This window comes from Apteryx mantelli, chromosome 7 (genome assembly GCF_036417845.1).
Source record: "Apteryx mantelli isolate bAptMan1 chromosome 7, bAptMan1.hap1, whole genome shotgun sequence".
Taxonomy (NCBI): Eukaryota; Metazoa; Chordata; class Aves; order Apterygiformes; family Apterygidae; genus Apteryx; species Apteryx mantelli.
In genome coordinates this window covers 38,892,111-38,911,650 of record NC_089984.1, presented here as the reverse complement: position 1 = coordinate 38,911,650, position 19,540 = coordinate 38,892,111, and the positions used below count along the sequence as shown (strand labels likewise).

Sequence of the window (19,540 nt, the reverse complement as noted above, 5' to 3'; positions counted from 1 at the left end):
GTAAGTACATTAAGTCTTAAACAACTCTTCTAACCAGCACAGTGAAAGATACTCCTCCGAATATAGTAAAAAGAATAAGCTGTTAGTTGGGTCCATGTTTTAATAAAGAAGGACAAAACTATCATTTGCAAGAGCCTTTTTTTTTTTTTAAGAAAAAAAAACAACTTCAACATAAATATATTAGTATTTTCAATTTTCCTTTCAAACAAGGTATTCTTAATCAAAATAGCTACAGGAAATGGAAATATTTTGCACAAAAATGTCTTCAAATCATTCATTTAAAAAGCTGCCCCAAACACTTATTTATACTTTTTAAACAAAAATCTGTATTATTGTTTCACAAATAACAGCTTCAAGATGATCTAGAAGAGGCAAATCCAGTCACTCATTCTTAAAAAAAAAAAAAAAAAGGTGTTTTTAATACCATTTTGACTACTTAATCAGTGAACAAACAAATATAGGTAGCTACTCACCAATTCTTAGGCAACCAATTTATTCATAAGTAATTTTAGCTAAGATAGTTAACACTACCAACTTGACTTAGTTAAGTTATAAGTAGATGTCAAGAAAAAAAACATCCCAGAACAGAACACTAAGGCCACAGCTACCTCTGACATTACTCTTTCCCTTGAGCAATCATAGGGAAGCTGTTTCTTCACATAATCTACTTCTAGATGGGTAAACGGACGTTGCTGTTGTAGACACTGCAGAATAATCCACCACCCTCACACTGCCACCCTTCAGATTTGGAGGTCAAAAAAACCCCTTGAAACCATATGAGCTACATAACTCAGTAAGGATGAGTACTTGGATTTAACCCAACTTGACTGTTGTCTAACACCGAGGAAGAATTTCTCATTTTGCCTCCCGATGAAGACTTTTGCAAGAATGTTTTACCTAGCGTGTGTGGAGACATTTCTTCTTGTGTAAAAAAAAAAAAAAAAAAAAAAAAAAAAGAAGAAGAAGATTGTGGCCTTGTAGCATGCAGCAGTCCCAAGATACTATTCTCCATTAAATGCATCCCAGAGGGCCCTAGCTACCCCTCAATTTAAACCTCTGGAATATGAATCCTGGTGTCAAATGCTAGTCAGTCAAGCAAGAGCTGAGACAAGTTCTGAGCAACTCCTGATGGTATTGCAACTACACAGACATCCTTGACTGTGCTTTGTTGCATGACTTCCTGATAAACCATCATCCTTGTGAGTAATGCACTGGGCAGCTCTTAATGAAAAATAAAAAACAAAAAAACAATTATTCCACCATTTGCTGAAGCTAAGCAACAAACCCACTTCTAGTTTTGTAGTGATAAATTACCAGTTCCCACTCCCTATGGACACAGAAAGTTATTTCTGTAGCAGTGAGCTTCATACTATTTCACCCTGAGCAGACATAAAGAAATAAAAGCAGAGAACAATTCTGCCACTATTCAACTATTTAATCAACGGACCATCAGAAGCATTCCATTACAGAAGACTATTAGAACTGTATAGTAGTAGAGATATCTAGAATATTCCTCTGAAAAATTAAGGTATTTTCTTTCATATGAGTATTTATGTACCTTTCCATTATCAATTCTTCTGAAAAAAATGGAGAAACGCATCACAAACTACTTTACTGTGCAATTCCAAAATGGTGTTATGGTGCTATTTCTTTCCCTTTTCCTCTCAAAAGAGGACATAGTCTTCCCTACAAGATCCAGTGATGCAAACTGGTACAATACAAATGCTTAATTAGGAAACACACAGCTTAAAATAAAAATATCTGCAAGTATATTTTAGACTTAAGATACTCAGTATTGTACATTTAATTTCTTTTCCAAGTGAACTAAATTCCATGCTACCTTGTTCTACTCGTTCTATTGAAATTCTTAAGTCATGTGAACATAATAAAATAATGACACATATAAAGGTCTCATTCAGTAGTTTATCAAGATCAGCGTTTAATTGCTCCCTAGGAGAGAGGCTACTTTTTTCCCAGGCATGTATGGGCACAATCGATCAACCAGGACTCAGCCAATACAACAACTTGCACATTACAATGCTTGAACACTCTTGGTGTTCTTCAATCTACTGCACTGTAAATAAACTTTCATCATATCTAATATCACTAAACTTCCCTATACTTGAACAATCACTGTACAACTGGATTGATGGAGAAAACATGGTGAAGACAGATCACATTTTTTAGAGTTTTACTGGCAACTATTACCTCCTACCAAAGCCTCTAACATCAGATATCTTTGGGGAAGGGAAAGCGAAGACCCTGAAAACTTCCTCCACACTTAAAATTAAAATCTGTTTTTTACAATATCAAAATGATACTTTGCAGCTGCCTGCTTCATAATATTAATTTCAAAAGAAACAGGAAAAGTAAAGAGATCTAAGTTTCAGTTGAATTTGATAAAATACATAAGTTATATTAGAACAAACTTACAAATTCATGTATCTATACATCAATGCTGTGGCTGTTCAGGATTGATATTCATAGTTCTGTATATTTCTTTCAGAAACAGCAAGGCAGTGTCTTCAGATTCCCTACAAATAATTAAGAGAAGAAAAAAAAAAGTGTTATTTTGGTGTTACGTAGTCCACATTATAATTCCTGTAAGGCACGCTTCATCCGATTCCAACTCTCTAAACGGCTTGTAGGACCTATCACCCTAGTCCTTATCTTTCAGGCATGTGATCTTGCCTCTACCAACTTCCTTCAAACCACAATACTTCATCAGTTTTACATCAGCTCTGCTGTCAGCCCTAGCCTATGCTTCACCTTTTACTACTGCAATTCTTTCATCTGTTCTCTATAACACTTAATACATTGTAACTCAAAATCCCCTTCTCTATACGCTGCTTTGATGTTATTTATTTGGTTTAAATCACCTCAGGTAGTCTTCTTCTATCACTTTTTGTCTGCCACGGGCTCCTGCATATTCCTGCATTCCACCAGCTTCTCAAGCCTTTTTTATTTCACTTGCTCCACTGCACCTATTAGTCCAATGTCAAAACTCAGCCTTCCCAATTCTATCAGCAACATTCTAATCCTTCTCTGGCTGGCACTTGCTTGTAAATAGGCTATATTTAATATCTACATAGTCTTCCAGAACTTTTCCTCCTTACTACCATAAATAAGGAAGTTCTCAAACCATTTAAGAATTAATATAATCCAAGTTCCATGTTTCCAAGTTAGTGTTTTCCCTCCCCTTTTCAAAATCCAAGTTTCAGGCAATCTGAATTTAAATTCAATATGCACAGGCTTCATTTGCTTATTTGTCTATAACATGTTACTTAAACACACATAAACGATGCCAATATAAAAAAAGACTCAAAAAATTATAAAGTGAAACATACAAATTTTAACAGCTGCGAGAGCTGTTGGCTTATAATATCACTTTATTTTAAGAGAAATTATATCAGGATACAGCAAAGAAGACCTAGAGAATGAGAACTTGGATCCTTAAAACATGAAAAACATCATTTATAGAGCACCAGTACAGAGTTAAAACAAGATATGCAAGCTAAGAGACTACAAATATTTTCCTCAATTGAGCATGGAGATGGTAACCACATTTCTTGATAGTCTCCCCTATTAAACAAGTAATACCAAACAGAAGGATCAACATGGAAGCTCCATTTTCTACAACATACAAATCACTTCATTTAAGGTATTTACAAAAAAACCTCTCATATTTGGCTGCTCTACCCTTATTCTTACTTTAGGAATGACAAAAAATGTTGGAACATGACATATTAGGGGCAAAAGAGTACACAGGAAGCAATACTCCACATGTTAAAAGAATATTCTCTCAGTTCTTGGATCATGAACCATTGTGTTTATTTTCCTTACTTGAATGACAAAACAAACTAATCTTCCTCCCCTGGGTAGCAAGCTCGAAAACCAGGCAATGATTGGCTGCCACCTTGTGGAAAAATTTCCCTGTTCTGCAGTAAATACCGTAGGTACTTCCACTGTACCTGCAGAACAGCACTGCCACCACTGGGTCACTCACTGCTTACGGGAGCTCTGCCAGGGCACAATGCCTAATACTGCTGGCACACATCAGCACCGCAGCCTTGATAATCCCCTCTGCTGAGGGGAATTACTGATCTTTAACAAAATAAGTGATATTTACTATAAAAAGACCCTTCAGGTAGTGCTTTCAATACCATATTTTAGCCTCTGGAAAAATGCCTATTTTTAGAAGTCATTTACATTATTTCTGAAGCATTTAATTTTCCATAGTGAAGAGCCACTTGTCCAGCACCTGCTAACCAGTGCCATAAACTGCTTGTGCCTATATTATTAAGAAAGCAACAACAGAACTTCAAAGCCATACTCACTCAGAACAGAGATTAATATTTTGTTTACTGAAATACAGAAGTCACTCCCCCCCAACACACATACACACACATCAACAACATCTTATCACAGGTCAATTGATCCCTAAGCTTGTTTATCATTCAGTACACATAAACTGCATTTGACAACATGACTTCATATGTCTTGTGCTCTACCATTCCAGATCCTGTGTGTTTTTATGTATGCTTAATTTTATGACAGTAATAAAATGCACAAGACTAAGACACACCAAAAAAGAGCAACTCAGTGCATAACAGCAAATACAACCGGTCAATAGTTACTGCTCTTCCTATAAATCAAGTTACATCTTCCTCATAGAAAAGCATATAGCACCAATTAAAAAAGTAAATCCTGATCCTGATGAGGCAATGGTGTACTGCAGGTCTGAACACATGATGACACCAAAATCTGTTTCTTCTATAAATTATTCTGTATAAGAGCAACCACTATATACAAATAATAAATTCAAATTTTTAAGGAAGATACACTATGGCTTTTTTTTTTTTTTGCTTTATTTTGTCAACTTTGATGGCAAAGCATCAATATCCAGAAATTTCATTCCAACATGAAGAGGGAAGGAAGTTTTACTATATACACTAGTCTAATGCAATTTTTAGGAAAGATTTTATTTGAAAAAAATAGTTTTCAAAATGCTCACAAAATTTTCCTTGTTTTGCAAATGACTGTAGCTAAAAGTGTGTTTTGAGTGTCAGATTTTAAGGGAGCAGTATGACACCTTGCAATGTCTTGATTACAAAACAGGACTGTATCACAACAGTGACATCTACATGGGCCATCTTGAGAATGACATTTTAGGGAAGCCCCAGAAAAGAGAAATATACAAAACCTCTAAAATAACACAAACTAAGCAGAACACAATCAGAATATATCACCAGCAAAAAATAACCCAAGCCAGAAATGGAACTGTTCAGCCATAAAAAAAAATTAAATAAACTCAAGAAGGAAAAGAATTAATTAAATGAGCAAGTTGAAATTTGTCTTTTCCAGTTTGGAGTAGGTAAACAATTATGATGTTACAGAAAGCAGAAATTCATTCCATCAGATTCAGATTTAGGTAAAATAATGTCTTTTCAGAGCAACTACCTAGATGCTGTATCTCAGCCTTCCCAAGGTAACAGAACACTAGCAAAGAGATCTAAAGTTTGCAACAACCTACAGATCCCTCTCCAGCTTTAAAGCTTCTTTCCATGAGTGTTCTAAGGCAAAAAAAAAAAAAAAAAAAAAAAAAACCAAACACACACAGCATACATGAAACATTTTTCCTTGGAAGGAATTTAAACAAAGGAGAAAAAAAAAAAAGCGTAACCATACCAACAAGATGCTAGAAATAGGTCATTTTAGAGTCTCTAGACAGCTTTAGATTAAAGTCTAAATCTTGTCCCAAAATCTTAGCGAATACAGGAGGAGAAAATAGCAGAAAGCTTTATTTAAGCTAAATCATAACAAAAGTGCTGCTGCAGTGTGGATAGCAACACTTTGTTCTCAATGTCTATGGTGGACAAAGTGTGAAGTAGCAAGTCAAAATTACTGCAACATTTAAGTTAGATGTTAAGGACACTGAAGCACTAGAAAAGATTTCACAACCTCTGCTCTGAGTAGGAGACTGGACTAGACGACTACTTGGGAATCTTTCAGGCCCTACTGCTATATGACAGAGCACTTTTGAACGTGACTTCTATTTAGAGCTGAAGTCAGCGTTTCAGGAGTAAAAATAGTTTTCCTGAGGGTTCCTGAGTAGACTCAGAGAATTTTCTTTTCCACAGTCCCACAAGGTTTTGAAAAAATTTATCTCATGGAGATGCTAGTGGACAGATATGTCATACATGCTTTTACCTTAATATTTATATCATCCTAGTTACATAATAATTGAGCATCCAGAATATGATGGATTTATCCTCACAGTATGCCTGTGCAGGAAGGCAACATCCTCTCAAATGAGAGACCGTTTCAGAATCAAGTGACACAGGATCTCGCACCCATCTCCGCAATCTCCTTTTCAAAAATAAGGTATTTTAGAACATAGCAAAGATTATAAAGACCAAGAAAACACAGGTGTCCTAAATCATATGCATACACATTGACAACCAGAACAACTTCTATTTCGGCAGCTTTATAATAGGGTGGTCCTTCTGCAAATGTTTCACACTTCTGCGTTAGCCTGAAAACATTTATGTACAAAACCCAAACAGCTATTTTTGTCAAAATGTTCCTGAAGTGAAGCATTATGGCATGATTTTTGACAGAGATTTAAGTTTTTGTTATAAAATAATCAAGACGGGAAACTACTCTAGCTGTTATATCAGTCACAGGCAAACAAGTAAAATAGATGGCAGGCGTGTCAATTGTCTATATATAAAGATATACAGTTACACAGGAAAACCAGCAATCACAAATATTTCTCTTACCAGTAGCACAAATGACTCTGTAAAGCAAAAAGGTATTCATTGAAGCTTTCTATCGGTTTTTCTTGTAGAACATAGTCAATACGACGTCCTCCATTTAGGTTTCCAACCTTCACTGAGAAATCTTCATCTTTTGGAGGGTCTGGACTTTCAGTGATCTTTTCAGCTAAAGTTAAAAAGTTTAAGATTTGAAATATTTTCAAGTACAGCCTGCTTGACTACCAAGAAATATCACTCATCTTCTATACTATAATTTCCAAGTGATTGCAGTAAGACAGTAATAATAGCCTCAACCAACTAGCACAGCACTGCATGAATCAGAAAGGTTACTGGAACAATAGGATCGTTTCTGTCATAACATTTAAACGGAGTTTGAAGAATAGCTCACAAAGTAGTAGCTCAGCAATTTAAAAAGCAAGCCCCAGTGTCCATACACAAACTGATCCAGTCATTCCACAAGTAAATAACTTGAAATAATTCACTTTTACACCCCACTTGCACAGAATCCATCACTAGTATCAGTTTAAACTAGAAGGCAGGTTTTTTCTTTGTAAGTATAGGCAAAGCTAGCATTACTAAACACTGATAGATAATTCACAACTGGGAAGCTTGCCCTTGGTATTACTAGTAATAATATTTATATCCAACTCATGTAGATTTTCCTCAGGAGCACTTTATTTCTGTTAGAACACATGCTCAGGCCTCTTAACTTATCCCATTACTCAGCAGAACATTATTTAGAAAAATTATACAAGCTCAAGTCTAAAACATCCTTCAATAAAAGCTGTTAACATTTACTTTCATAAAAAGACACAGATGCTGCCATAGATCTTACATTTAACATTAATATTCTGAAAACACATAGGCTTAACAGGGTCATGATCATCAATACTGAACAATCACTAGAAGGCTCAAGTTTCTTCTAATCTGAGATCAATAAATTATAAGAAAGTCAACAATGTGCCTGCATACCTTCCACTACTTGCTTTTCTTCTTCCTCTTTTATTTGGTTAGCTACTTTCTCCAGTTCTGCTTGTAGCTGAGTTGAAGAAGTATGAGCACGTGCAAATTCATTAAGGGTCTGCCATGCACTCTTCAAAGAGCTGATAAAACCCTGTTTCAGATCAGATCCCATACGAGAGAGAGAGTCTTTCAACTCTAAAAAGATCACCATAGTAGAAAGATTTAAAATATTAAACTAAAACATGAACAATTAAACAGTGTTCAACAAACATCTCAGTTATTAGGAGAAACAGGCCTGCTATGTCATGGACATGCATTTCTTGCATCTCTCCTTCATTTAAAAGATTAGATGGAATGCAACAAATATGGAACAATTTCTCACTGGATGGGTCAACAATGGCTTAATAACTAGTCACAGGAAACAGTCTGACAGCATCTAAGTCCGGAAGGGTCCACCCAAAGGTGTCTACACCAGCCAGTCCCTCACACCACCACCCAGAGACACTCCCAACATCTTATACTAAAGTACAGCAGCACTATCTCAAACTACAGCACAGGAGAAGAGACTAAAACTGCTGCCCATGACTTCTCCAGTAGTAGTGAATTTTTAAGAGAAGCACTCCCAGACAACTCAAGACAGTTTTTCCCAGACAACGGTAGCCTGTAATTCTGCTGCAGTTCAGTAATTGCTTCACAGGTAAAAGAGCTGCCGTTCAATAGCGGTGGGAACCTCTGAGTGAGGGAGAGCTCTTCACAATAAACTTAAGCAGGGTAAAACCATGTGGCTCTGTAAAATCAGAGTTCAGACCTTTGTAGGAACTAAATGCAGGAACATTTACTCACATCAGCGAAAAGTCAGTTTTTCTGTAAAGAGCAACAGATCGTGTTTTTTTGCTTTACTATGCACATTTATGGTGCGAGTTGTAACAAAAAAAACATTCTTTAGCGAGTACCTTGTCTAACTTAGGAAAATAGACTCATTCTAATCTACCCTTCTGAAGTACAGATGCTGCAGAATTTCATTCCAAGTGCCTGAAGACAGACTTCAGAGGGCTCTGAACTTCTACAACAATATTGTCAACCGAATAGCAAAACTGATGCTTCTTAAGTATGTGACCTTTAAGAGTCTGTCATCTTGCTCTGATGTGTGCATGTATGCAACAGAATCTAATCCTTGCCCACCAATGGCTATGAAACTGCCTTTTTCTCAACCTTTCTAACAGTACAGAGACGGGCTAAACACATCATAGAGGTCATTAGACACAAGGTAAAAGAATCCAGTAAGTTTAGTTTGTCTCTCATTCTTTTAGAAATTAAGATGAAGAGGACAAATGATTTACAGCAATTTCCAAATGGGACTGCTCATTACAAGCTAAAACTTGGAGGCCTTAGTTAGAATTATGATTATTATTTCTGAATGCAATTATGAACAATCCTCTCAAGTTTAGCCTCTATGAGAACGTATCCAGCTAGACATCCAAAAACTTAAGCATGCATTAGTCTTTTGAAATTCTGTAATATTCTAATGCATCAAGTGAATAATTTAGGAATGAGATACACATATGAATTAAGTTTTCTTTTTACCCAGATGAAGTCTTTTTCTGCCTTTATGGTGTGGAATAAGAACTGGTTTTAAATCCATGTCTTCAATGATCATCGGTTCTAACCTGTAAGCTACCGGATCAAGCTGTTAAGAAACAACACGTTAGAATATTTTTTAGATAACTAAATGTCAATCATTTCTTCTTAGTGAAAAATCCCCATTTATGATTACTAGTGAAGATCAAACGTTTTTGGATTCTCCTCTAATTCAGTCCACAGAAACTCAATTCACTACCATTTAGTTTAACTGTTAGATTATGTAGGTTCACTAACTAATTAGGTCTTATTCTCCTACAGGAAGAGATTCTAAGAGAGGAATGAAACAGTGAAAAAGCTGTAAAATCTTCCTGCATTCTGATGGTTTCTCCCAACATGTCACTGCAAGCAGTAAACAAGACAAGGCAGAAGAAGAAGAAAAGTGTATTGTATTTACAAAACCTATAAGGATCTCTAAACTTCCCAGTCTACCAGAAACCCCAGAATAGTCTTGCTAATGGCTCAAATACTTACCTTATAAAAATCTACAAAAATGACCTGAAATTAACAAAAATACCATTTAAGCTCTGAAAATAAACGGGGTAAATATTATCAAGCCAACCCATCATTCTGGGTAAGGAACCTATAGCCAGCCGTACTTTTGTTGCAATAAGGTTCAGTAATACCTGGAATAATCATACATTTCAGTTGTATCTTTTTTAAGAAGAGCTAGGGTTAAGTGTTAGTATTTTGGGAAAAGTATGGACAGGAAAAGAAAGCAGAACGCTCTGAGATTAAGACTTAGTATTCTGTATTTCAGTCTTCTACATTAGTTAAAAATCAAACCTGAAAAGTATTTCTCACTCACTGGATGATAGATATTGAAGAATCCCTTGCAGGTAGGAAGCCTGTAGTTTTCATCAATCTTCTCTATTCCTCGCACAGTAAGGAATACACCAATAGGAGAACCCAGAGCAAAGAAAATATCTGGTTCGAAGTCTAATGCACTGTAAACCACAGAAACCTACCAGACACAGAGAAATCAGATAAATAACCTCTTAGAACTGTCAGCTAGTTAATATAATGATTAGCTAGGAAAGAAAATTTACGTGTGTTAAGTCAACCACATGTTCACAGATTCCTACACGTTCCTGCAGATTTTAGCTGTATTGCATTTCCCCTATAAATTAAGATGGTATTAAGATGGTTTTCTTAAAGTTTTCTCAAAGTACAGGAAAATATAAGTAAAAATTAAATGCATTTAACAACTAGCCTTAAAAGTTTGATTTTTGAGTTGTTTGAGGCAAAATTTAAACATAACAGCATAAACAGGTCAATTCAGGCTACCATGTTAAATGCCAAAGAACCATTCAGTACCACAGCATTCACACAGTTGTTATTTCAGAACAAGGCCTTGTTTACAGCTCACTCACTGCTGAAAGAGAAAAAGACTTCCAGTGGCATCCTTGTTACAGTAAGTCTTGCTTTTCAGTAATCTAACCCACTTTGCCAGCCCTCCCTCCTGCCAAAGGGCAAAGTTCCACATAAACATAACTTTTGCACAATGATCGAGAGAAGAACAAAGTCATCCACATTAAAAAACAAACAAATTAAAACAAACAAACAAAATCTCAAATGAATCATTTAAATTTATGTAGTCTCACCTGGCCAGTTCCAACTTCAAAATACTCATAGTCAATGTTCACAGAAGAAACAGAGGCACCAACTGGAAGCTTCCTCTTTGAGTGCAGCTGACCAGACTCTGAAGGAGAGACTGGAGTAATGGCCTCTCTTGTTTTCTGGGCAGCTTCTTGAGTTTGGAGCATAGCAACCTGCATTGCTTTCTTTTCTGCTGCTGCTTTCTTTTGTTCCTATCAAGGCAGTTTTAAAACCAAGAAAAAAAAAAGTTTTTCACAGTTGTCAAAATCCCTCTAATACACCTGTGACATTAAATTTGTTAAAGAATAGAGGTTACTCCACAGCAAGAGAGTTGGTCATATTTGCTTAATAACTTCTTAATCCATTCCTGAAAAATGTATTTACCTGCTTGGCTGCTCTGTCTTTCACAAAATTAGCTATTTTCTTTCTTGGTCCAAGAGGTATCCCCATTTCCTTCAGGTCATCAACTGTACACATCATCTTAAAAAAATGAGTTAATTAAAATATACTTCATAACTTGTCCAGTAACATATATCGTCATTGCTTATTAGGAATGACCTAGGAATAGAGAAGTATTTTATAATCCAACAGAAATTACAAAAAAATACATACTATATGCAAGAATAACATAGTTCAGAAAATGAAGTCACATAACATTTAGTCTTCACATCAGACATTATTTAACCTTTGCAACTGCTTTCATGACGCATAGTACACTAAACTCTAAAGCAAAAAACCCCCAAACCTCCACACCTTGGCCACCCCCAAAAGTCAATTGAAAGTCATTATACCAGACACTCCATATCAATTCGCTCCTTTTCAAATGTGCTGATATACTCTGACAAACTAAGCATTTCCAGAGTCTTCTGCAAAGTAGGAACATCATCATCTACTTCAGGCTCACAAAGGTCATCACCAGAAGTTGCAATTGAGGAGCCCAAGGAACTGGTATCTTCTGTCACCTTAACAAGACAGCACAGCAACAGAATCACATTGTCGGACAGTAAAAAAGCCTATAAGCAGCAGGTAAATTATTTTCTCTTAAAAATATCATTAGTATTTAAGTTGAATTTATACACATTTTAATGACACAGTATACCAGATTTTATGCTAATAATAGACCTGCAAAACGTATTTTTTGTAATTAAGAGGCAATATGATCCTTGAGTTTTAAAAGAAAATATTTTTGAATGGTGTTATAATCAAAGTACCGGTGCCAGTTTCTAGCCCGAACACAGATTATTTCTTTCTTATGCCTCCTCCCCTCCATTCAGATAGTGTTAAGATCAAGTTGCTTGTCCACACTGCAGCAAGTCAAAGCCAACGCCCATGATCAAATTCCATGACTGGCTTATTTTGAACTATAGATGTAAACATTGCCAATTCTCAGAACATGCTATTTATAAAACTGCACATTTCCATTAATATTTTAAATGTACTATCAGAACATGCAACAACATTTCTGCTAATAAATTCTGACAATTTAAGAAAAAGTTGCTGAAAACATCATATCAATTTGCCTGTAAATACCTGTTTATCATGAACAGCCACATCCTTTACAGTCCCGTTGACACCAGAGAAATGTCCAGTATTTACTGATGAAGCCAAGTCCTTCTGGTTAGACAATATGTCAAACAGAATTAAGGAACCTGGAAAAATAAATTAAAGTTGCCTTGGGAAATACTTCAGTTTGTCCTGTCCAGCAAGATTTATATGTAACAGTACTAGCAAGGTACGGACTGATCAAAAAAAGATTGCTGAGTTAAAACTAAAATAAACAAATATTAAGTTTAACTTGAATATGATCATTCTCAGCAAAAAACAAACTTTTTCTGGTTCACATGAAATAGCTTTATACAGTTGCCATGACCAAACCATCTTTCCTCACCATCTTAGACTGCAATCTGTTACCAGATTGGAAGAAAAATACCAGTCCAAACCAGTAAGTCATATCTCTTTATAATACTTAGAATATGTTCCAAAAATTATTTTCCTTCTGCTAAGGGGGTTTCTGAGACACAGAAGCTACCCACCTAACAAGATGACAGACACCATGTCAATTTTTAAACACAAATTAGATGTTAAGTCTTCATGAAGGAACTGGGGGAGAGGAGAGAAATGCACACACTTGAGAAGTACTAACCTTCTCTCAAAGCTTTATAAACTTATCTACTGAGAGCTGTTTGACTTTTAGTCAGTAATATTCTCAAAAATAGCCATGGCCTATCCACTAGCTTTAGCCCTATGCTTAATGAAAGTTCTATTTTCTTTAATGTAGGAATGCTGTTTTTAATGTGAAGCCAGATTCTTAGTGAATTACCCAAACTGTGCCCAGCCACAGAGACTCCTCCTTTGAAGTCTGGGTTGCGACTCATGAAAAGTGCATATAAACGATTCATTTCCAGCCCTACTTTATCCACAATTGTCTGACAGTAGGTGGGGCTGTTGTAAAACAGTATGTCAAGGAGCGTTTCATTGGTGAAGTGGCGCAGACGTCCGATGCTTGGCAAAGTGATTTTTTTTATGTTCCTAGGAATATAGAATCATTACAAGTATGAATGTCTTTAAAGAAATGCAGATAAGTACTTTGCAGTTCCACTCCTGTTGCTTCAAAAGTTAACAAAATCTAAATACTGCATGTATGCTCTCTACGGACATTAAAAAAGAAATAAAGTTTTCTGGCCTTGTTACATATTCATATATTAGTGCTACTATCTGCTAATACTACCTTTCCCCCCCCCTCCAGGCTGAAGGAATGCCTGACAATCTCTTCTCTGCTGGAACACTGCCCTCTTGTAGTAACACAGAGGTTTTGAACACGAGAAGCGAAAAAAAAGAACTCCCATATAAAACAGAAGGTGAAAGTAAGTATGGGAGGGAGGGAAAGGCCTTAACAGAATGAAAAAAACATGATGAATTACAAAAGTGCACACATCAGTTTGAATTCAGGTTAATACAGGAGTGTAATCCAAGTCCAACACTTTAACAACAGTCTGAATTCTTATTCTTGCTTATACTCCCAATTCAAATAAGTTAAGACTAATGCACTCTATTGGGCTTTAGGATTAAGAAAACAATGGGCAAATTTCACAAATGTAACAGACAATACACTTCTGTTTTTCAGAGAAAAAGGTTGGCATCACTATCTGCCTGCCTGGAGTTAAAGACAGCTTTAGCATCAAATTCTGCATCTGCAGAATTGCTAAATAACTGAGCCCGATTGAGTTAATGCCTGCTTCGATTAAGAGAATAAGGATCCTTCCTCACAATAATGCAGGTGTCAAAAGAGAATAAAAACCTGAAAGACTCTAGAAAAGCAGGATGACCTAACTGAGCTAGAATGGGCTGGAGAGTCTCAAACATCAGAGTGTACATCAGTCTCAGACATCAGCAGTGCATGTTGTTACCCTTGCAACTAGTACTTGCCCATCTCTGAGAAAGAGAAAACAATTAGAAATGACAAACAATAGGAAAGGTGTCGACACAAAGTAGTGAGTTAAGAATAGATTTTTAAAAATGCTACAACTCTTTCACCTAAATATACATAACTTTGTTTCAAAAAAACTTAGCTCAACTGCCTAACTATATTCCAGATACTGCTGTAGGAATGGACAAAGGGTACAATTCCTTCCTCAGGAAAGATCAACACTGATATCTCTTAGGGGAAGAATCAGTGAGATTGCAGGAAGGCACAGGAGTGACACTTGTCCAGCAAAAGGTATATACAATTTACAGTGGACAGTACATCTCCGCACACACCACCTCATGCTCATGATCCCTCTCTCCACACACTCATTCATCATCACATAATACCTTGTTAGCAATTGCATCAGCTGCTTTCATGAAAATGTAGTATCCGAAAAAGTCTGTGTTCATGTATGTGTATATATACATATATACAGATCCTGCTACTCCGTGTCATGAAAATAAACTAAAGAAAACATACCGCATGCCTTTCTAGCTTTCTCTATACTCCACAACTTCAAGATATCCACAAAAAATTAGTGATTCTTTTTCGTAATCCAATCATACATGTATTTATCTAGCCTAAAGAATATGCATTTATTTCTCTTTTTATTTATTTCTACAAAAATCTATTAAGATGCAGCTTCTATAGAGTCTGTAGCATTAAACAATACTCACCTGTCTACACCTGTTGCATCGCCATGCAGAGAACTATGCCAGTGAACTGGGAGGAATTCCACCCTGCTCACTTTATGTTCCTCTGAAGATTTCTTAAAGTGAGTCTGCAACAACTTCAGAGAGACAGTCCTAAAGTCATCAACTGTAAAGAAGCAGAGTAATGAAAATCTGATCATGACAGTATTCAAATAAGACATCCAATTACAAATATTTGTTCAAAATACAAATGGAAGAGAATTTAAAATGGAAAAACCTTTGTATGTATTACTTATTTAACTATAAGAAAAATAACGAAAAAAAAATATGTGGACTTCCTAGTAAACTTCTATTTATCTCAAAACAAAAACAATTTTACTCCATGAATAAACACGGTCTTCTGCGCATAGAATACAGGTCATCAGTTAGAAACCAATGTTTAATTTTCTCAATTGTATTGGAGTATATTACGAAAAAAAACAAAAGCAAAACAAAACAAAAATCTCTGCAAGTCTAATGCTAAGGAACTAATAATAACAGCTAAAGCTATGAGTCTGACAAAACAGATTCTGTTTTTGGAAAATAACTCGGGAAAAAAAAAAATACTACCAGAAATTGAATTTCTTAATACTGAAGACAGTTTTTCATATGATTTATAACAAGCTTACCTGAATACTGAGAAACCCACTTTTAAACAGCTAAGAATAAAACTACCCATTAAACAAGCAAAAACTTACCACATTCAACAATGCTTCTAAATCTCAAGTCACACACAGGACCTATGCCGTGAACCATAAATACTAAATGGTCAATTTGGGACATTTCTCCTATTAAAAAAGAAAAGAAAAAATTCTGAGTACTAATATGTATTTCAGTGGTGCATTTTAGTGTCAGGCATTAATATATAATAATATAGTAATATATACTGCTTCATAAAGTCTTTTACATAACATGGTTCAGGATACAACTTAGCCCACAAGACTTCTTTGAATGAAGAAACATAATGGAAACAAAAAAACCTCACCAGTCAAATATCTTTTTATCTGCCTTCCCAAACTAAGTTTAGACTTTTGGACATTATGCCTTCTAACCATTAAGTTAGAATTTCCTTAACATATGTCACAACACTAGAAGTATTACATACAACCTTCCATTGGCTATCTTTGTTTCACACAACTACATTTACTCTCCATAGGGGTAAGTGGACACCTATGTGTAAACTTTTGTACAGAGACCAAAGGAAGACAAGTTTTTCAAGCAGCTTAAAGAGCAACTTTAATCTTCACATTTCAGATACAAACAGTGCATTGTAGCTCCAACCACTGCTGTCTAATTTTTGTATAGAACTGTACTGACTGTTCAGACTGCAGACCCACATACACTACTCACATACCATCAGGAATTTCATCATGGTCATCATCAATTCCACGTTTTACTACCCTTGGTCTTGCCTGACCATCTTGAGTGGTGCCCCATTCATCTGGTGAGGCAGAGGGCTGGAATTGAACAATGACCTGAAAAAAAATACATTGTCCAACTGTAAATACAAAAAACCCTTATGATCTTTACAGTTAGTGTGAAAATATTGCATAGTTCAACACATCTTTTTTGTTTCATTGCTTTATCTTGCATCTGAGACACAAATATTTTCTTCAGTTAGTACATATGCAATAAATAAATAAATAAAATAAAAGCCTTAGAAAACCCTAGGGCTATATCCTGCGGCAGTGACAGCTTCACTAAAACTAGACTCAGAAATAACACAGATAATTCTCAGTAGTTTGAGAAAAGCAATCAGATGACTTAAACCAAAATAACAATAACCACTAGCTGCAGAAGCTGGCTTGCTGTGCAGTTCCAATTAACAATTTTGATTCTTTGGACGAGCGTTATTCAAGCTCCTCTTTCTTGGACCTCCAATCCCACTCTTCCCTAGCAGGTTATAATTTTGCGAGGTGACTGACCATTACCACTCTCTACAATAATTCCATCTCCCTGGGGGGGTGGAGGGGAAGAGCAGTGCTTTTTAGGGAAGGACAGCATTTGAAGTAGCCCACAAACTCTAGAAAGTGAGGAACTGAGTAGTATGACTGCTTATAAGGTGTACTTGGACTGATTCATTATAGTCTGAAGTCATATTTATAACAGTTTAAGTGGTCTAAGTGCTTTCTCTCTAGGTTTTTACTGGATGAAACTTCTTAACCCACGAGTGGTTAAAGCAGGAGAAACAGTGGCACTTCAGGGGGTGGGGAGGGTTGTGAGCTTTTCGTTTTGTTTTGGTATTTTAATTACTGCATCTCTCATAAGGCAACAGTTAACAGCACTGGTCAGTAAGGCTGAAGTCCATGGTTTAATAACAAGAGGCTGCCAACAGAATATTTATAGTAAAAAAAAAAAAAACAACACTTTAAAAGTTATTCCACTTTCTCATGGCCTAAAAATGGTTACAGTGGAAGACTTCTCATGGCTCAGATATACAAATAAATTACCTTGCAGTCAAGATTAATGCTCTTCTCCACATGAAAGCTCTTAGTCTAAATTACCTTCCATTTGGTGCAGACCATCTGAGGTTAAACTAATTCAAACTGCCTCCCATTTGCTGCCAGTGATGCTTAGTAAATATCTCGACTATCCAAACCATTATTCTTCTTAGGTTTCAGAAAGCATTGGTTTTTAATCACATTATAGCACATTGAAGCAAACAGGAGTTCAATGTATGAGCTTATAAGCCTTATCATCTCTTATAAGCTTCCCCCCCCCTCCATTATTTCTTATGAGCTTTATCATCTCTAATGCAGACATATCCAAAACAATCAATAAGTAAATTCCAAGCAAGACTAGCACTGCATTCCATTTATGCTTCCATCCACCTGATCATTCAACTCCCTTCCATTCTGTGGGAACCAATCACCAAAAACTATTACCTTGGGATTATGCATAACAATTGTCTCCCCATTTGGGAATTCAAGTCGCCGATGCCACTGATTTGTAGTTACAGCCCTTTTATATTCTGCCTGAAACAGTAAACAAGTTGCATAAAATCAGTATGTCTTCTCACACAAACCACAGACAATGCACAAGGCCAAAAAAAAAGTTAAGGTTATAATTTACATTATTTTATTTAAACAAAAATGTCACATGTGACCTAAAATCAGTTTGTGTAGCATTCCATAGTTATGCAGGACCTATGCATAAGCAATGTGGCCTCTAGCCACTCCACTTTCCAGCATTTCCTTCCTTATGTTCCAGAAAACGCATTCTGAAAAGCATCTTAATGAACCAAAAGAAAGTATTTTAGGTCACAAATATAAAGAACTATCAAGTTCTTCGTGAGGTTTATGTAAAAGTAATACTAACCTCTAGCTTATCACTAAAATCCTCAGTGTAAGGAATAAACCGGCTATCCTTGTCTCCCTTATAAAACCACATACATCGTCTCACTTCAGAAGGCTCTTCTTCCCAATAAACAGCTTTCCTCATTCTGTCATATAGGTATACATCGTAGCGTCCCCCATCAGTGCTCAGAACCACACTCTCAGGATCAGGCTGGACTACAACACAAAAATCATACTCAGTTACAATACTAACATATGCATTTTTTCCCCCTCTCTCAGCCCTTCCCCGATCACTTCTCTGACCAACATTAAACCATTAAGACAGACATTTATACTATGGAATAGAATTTTAAATTCTGTTTAAAACCTATTTCTTATTTCTCCTTGTATAATTAGCATTATATTTACACATTTTAATATGAAAGATGGTGTATGTTTTCAAAGTAGGAGCTGGAAGTAAATTTCAACAGTGAAATTAAATAACATGCAAATTACTCAAAGTTGTTACTTCCAAACAATTTCTTTAGACTTAGTTTTTGTGGCACTTTTCCCCCATTCTGTTTTGTTCCAATTACGGAACTCAACAGACTGATAACTAAGTGAAAATATGTTACTGAACTGAGTCATACAGTCAGCTGCCCTCAAAAACAAAAGATCCAAGTTATAGCCATCTGTCTATATAATAAAGAGTAGAATTTGCAGGAAGAACACCATTCAAGTACCATATAAGCAGAAGGAAAGAGCTGAGAATTAAGAACAGACCACAAAAGGTAGGAAAGAAAGCTACAGCAGCTAAGAAATAGGAGAACAGGAAGGGAGCATCTCTCTCTCTAGAATCTCAGTCAACTATTGTATAGCTCCTGAAATACTTCATAGACTATGTACACAACAACAATAAAAAGAAGCTTCAAACAACTCCCAGATTTGAATACTTATTCCAGAATTACCATGATTTAACAATAAGACAAAATAAAAAACTATAGGTCCTATTTGAAAATGCAATACCTGTTAGGGATGTATATCTTAACACTGATAGCATCAAGCCACAGACACTAAGTGAATAAGTTAAGTGGCAAAAATGCATCTTCATGATAAATATTAACACAT

The 19,540-nt window shown here is 35.8% G+C and overlaps 1 protein-coding gene across 1 annotated transcript in view; it reads right to left on the bottom strand.

The window, feature by feature from the left end:
* SEC23IP (SEC23 interacting protein) overlaps positions 1-19,540 on the bottom strand; it is a 28,390-nt gene that overhangs the window by 1,538 nt on the left and 7,312 nt on the right. The window contains exons 4-18 of the mRNA XM_067300321.1: positions 18,456-18,649; positions 18,023-18,112; positions 16,492-16,612; positions 15,836-15,925; positions 15,123-15,264; positions 13,300-13,508; positions 12,510-12,628; positions 11,771-11,941; positions 11,364-11,459; positions 10,985-11,191; positions 10,189-10,344; positions 9,327-9,429; positions 7,752-7,937; positions 6,783-6,945; positions 2,434-2,534 (exon numbers count right to left, since the gene is read on the bottom strand). Of these exons, the coding sequence (XP_067156422.1) occupies positions 2,453-2,534; positions 6,783-6,945; positions 7,752-7,937; positions 9,327-9,429; positions 10,189-10,344; positions 10,985-11,191; positions 11,364-11,459; positions 11,771-11,941; positions 12,510-12,628; positions 13,300-13,508; positions 15,123-15,264; positions 15,836-15,925; positions 16,492-16,612; positions 18,023-18,112; positions 18,456-18,649 (2,129 nt within the window). The 3' untranslated portion in view covers positions 2,434-2,452. The remainder of the gene's footprint in view (positions 1-2,433; positions 2,535-6,782; positions 6,946-7,751; positions 7,938-9,326; positions 9,430-10,188; positions 10,345-10,984; positions 11,192-11,363; positions 11,460-11,770; positions 11,942-12,509; positions 12,629-13,299; positions 13,509-15,122; positions 15,265-15,835; positions 15,926-16,491; positions 16,613-18,022; positions 18,113-18,455; positions 18,650-19,540) is intronic.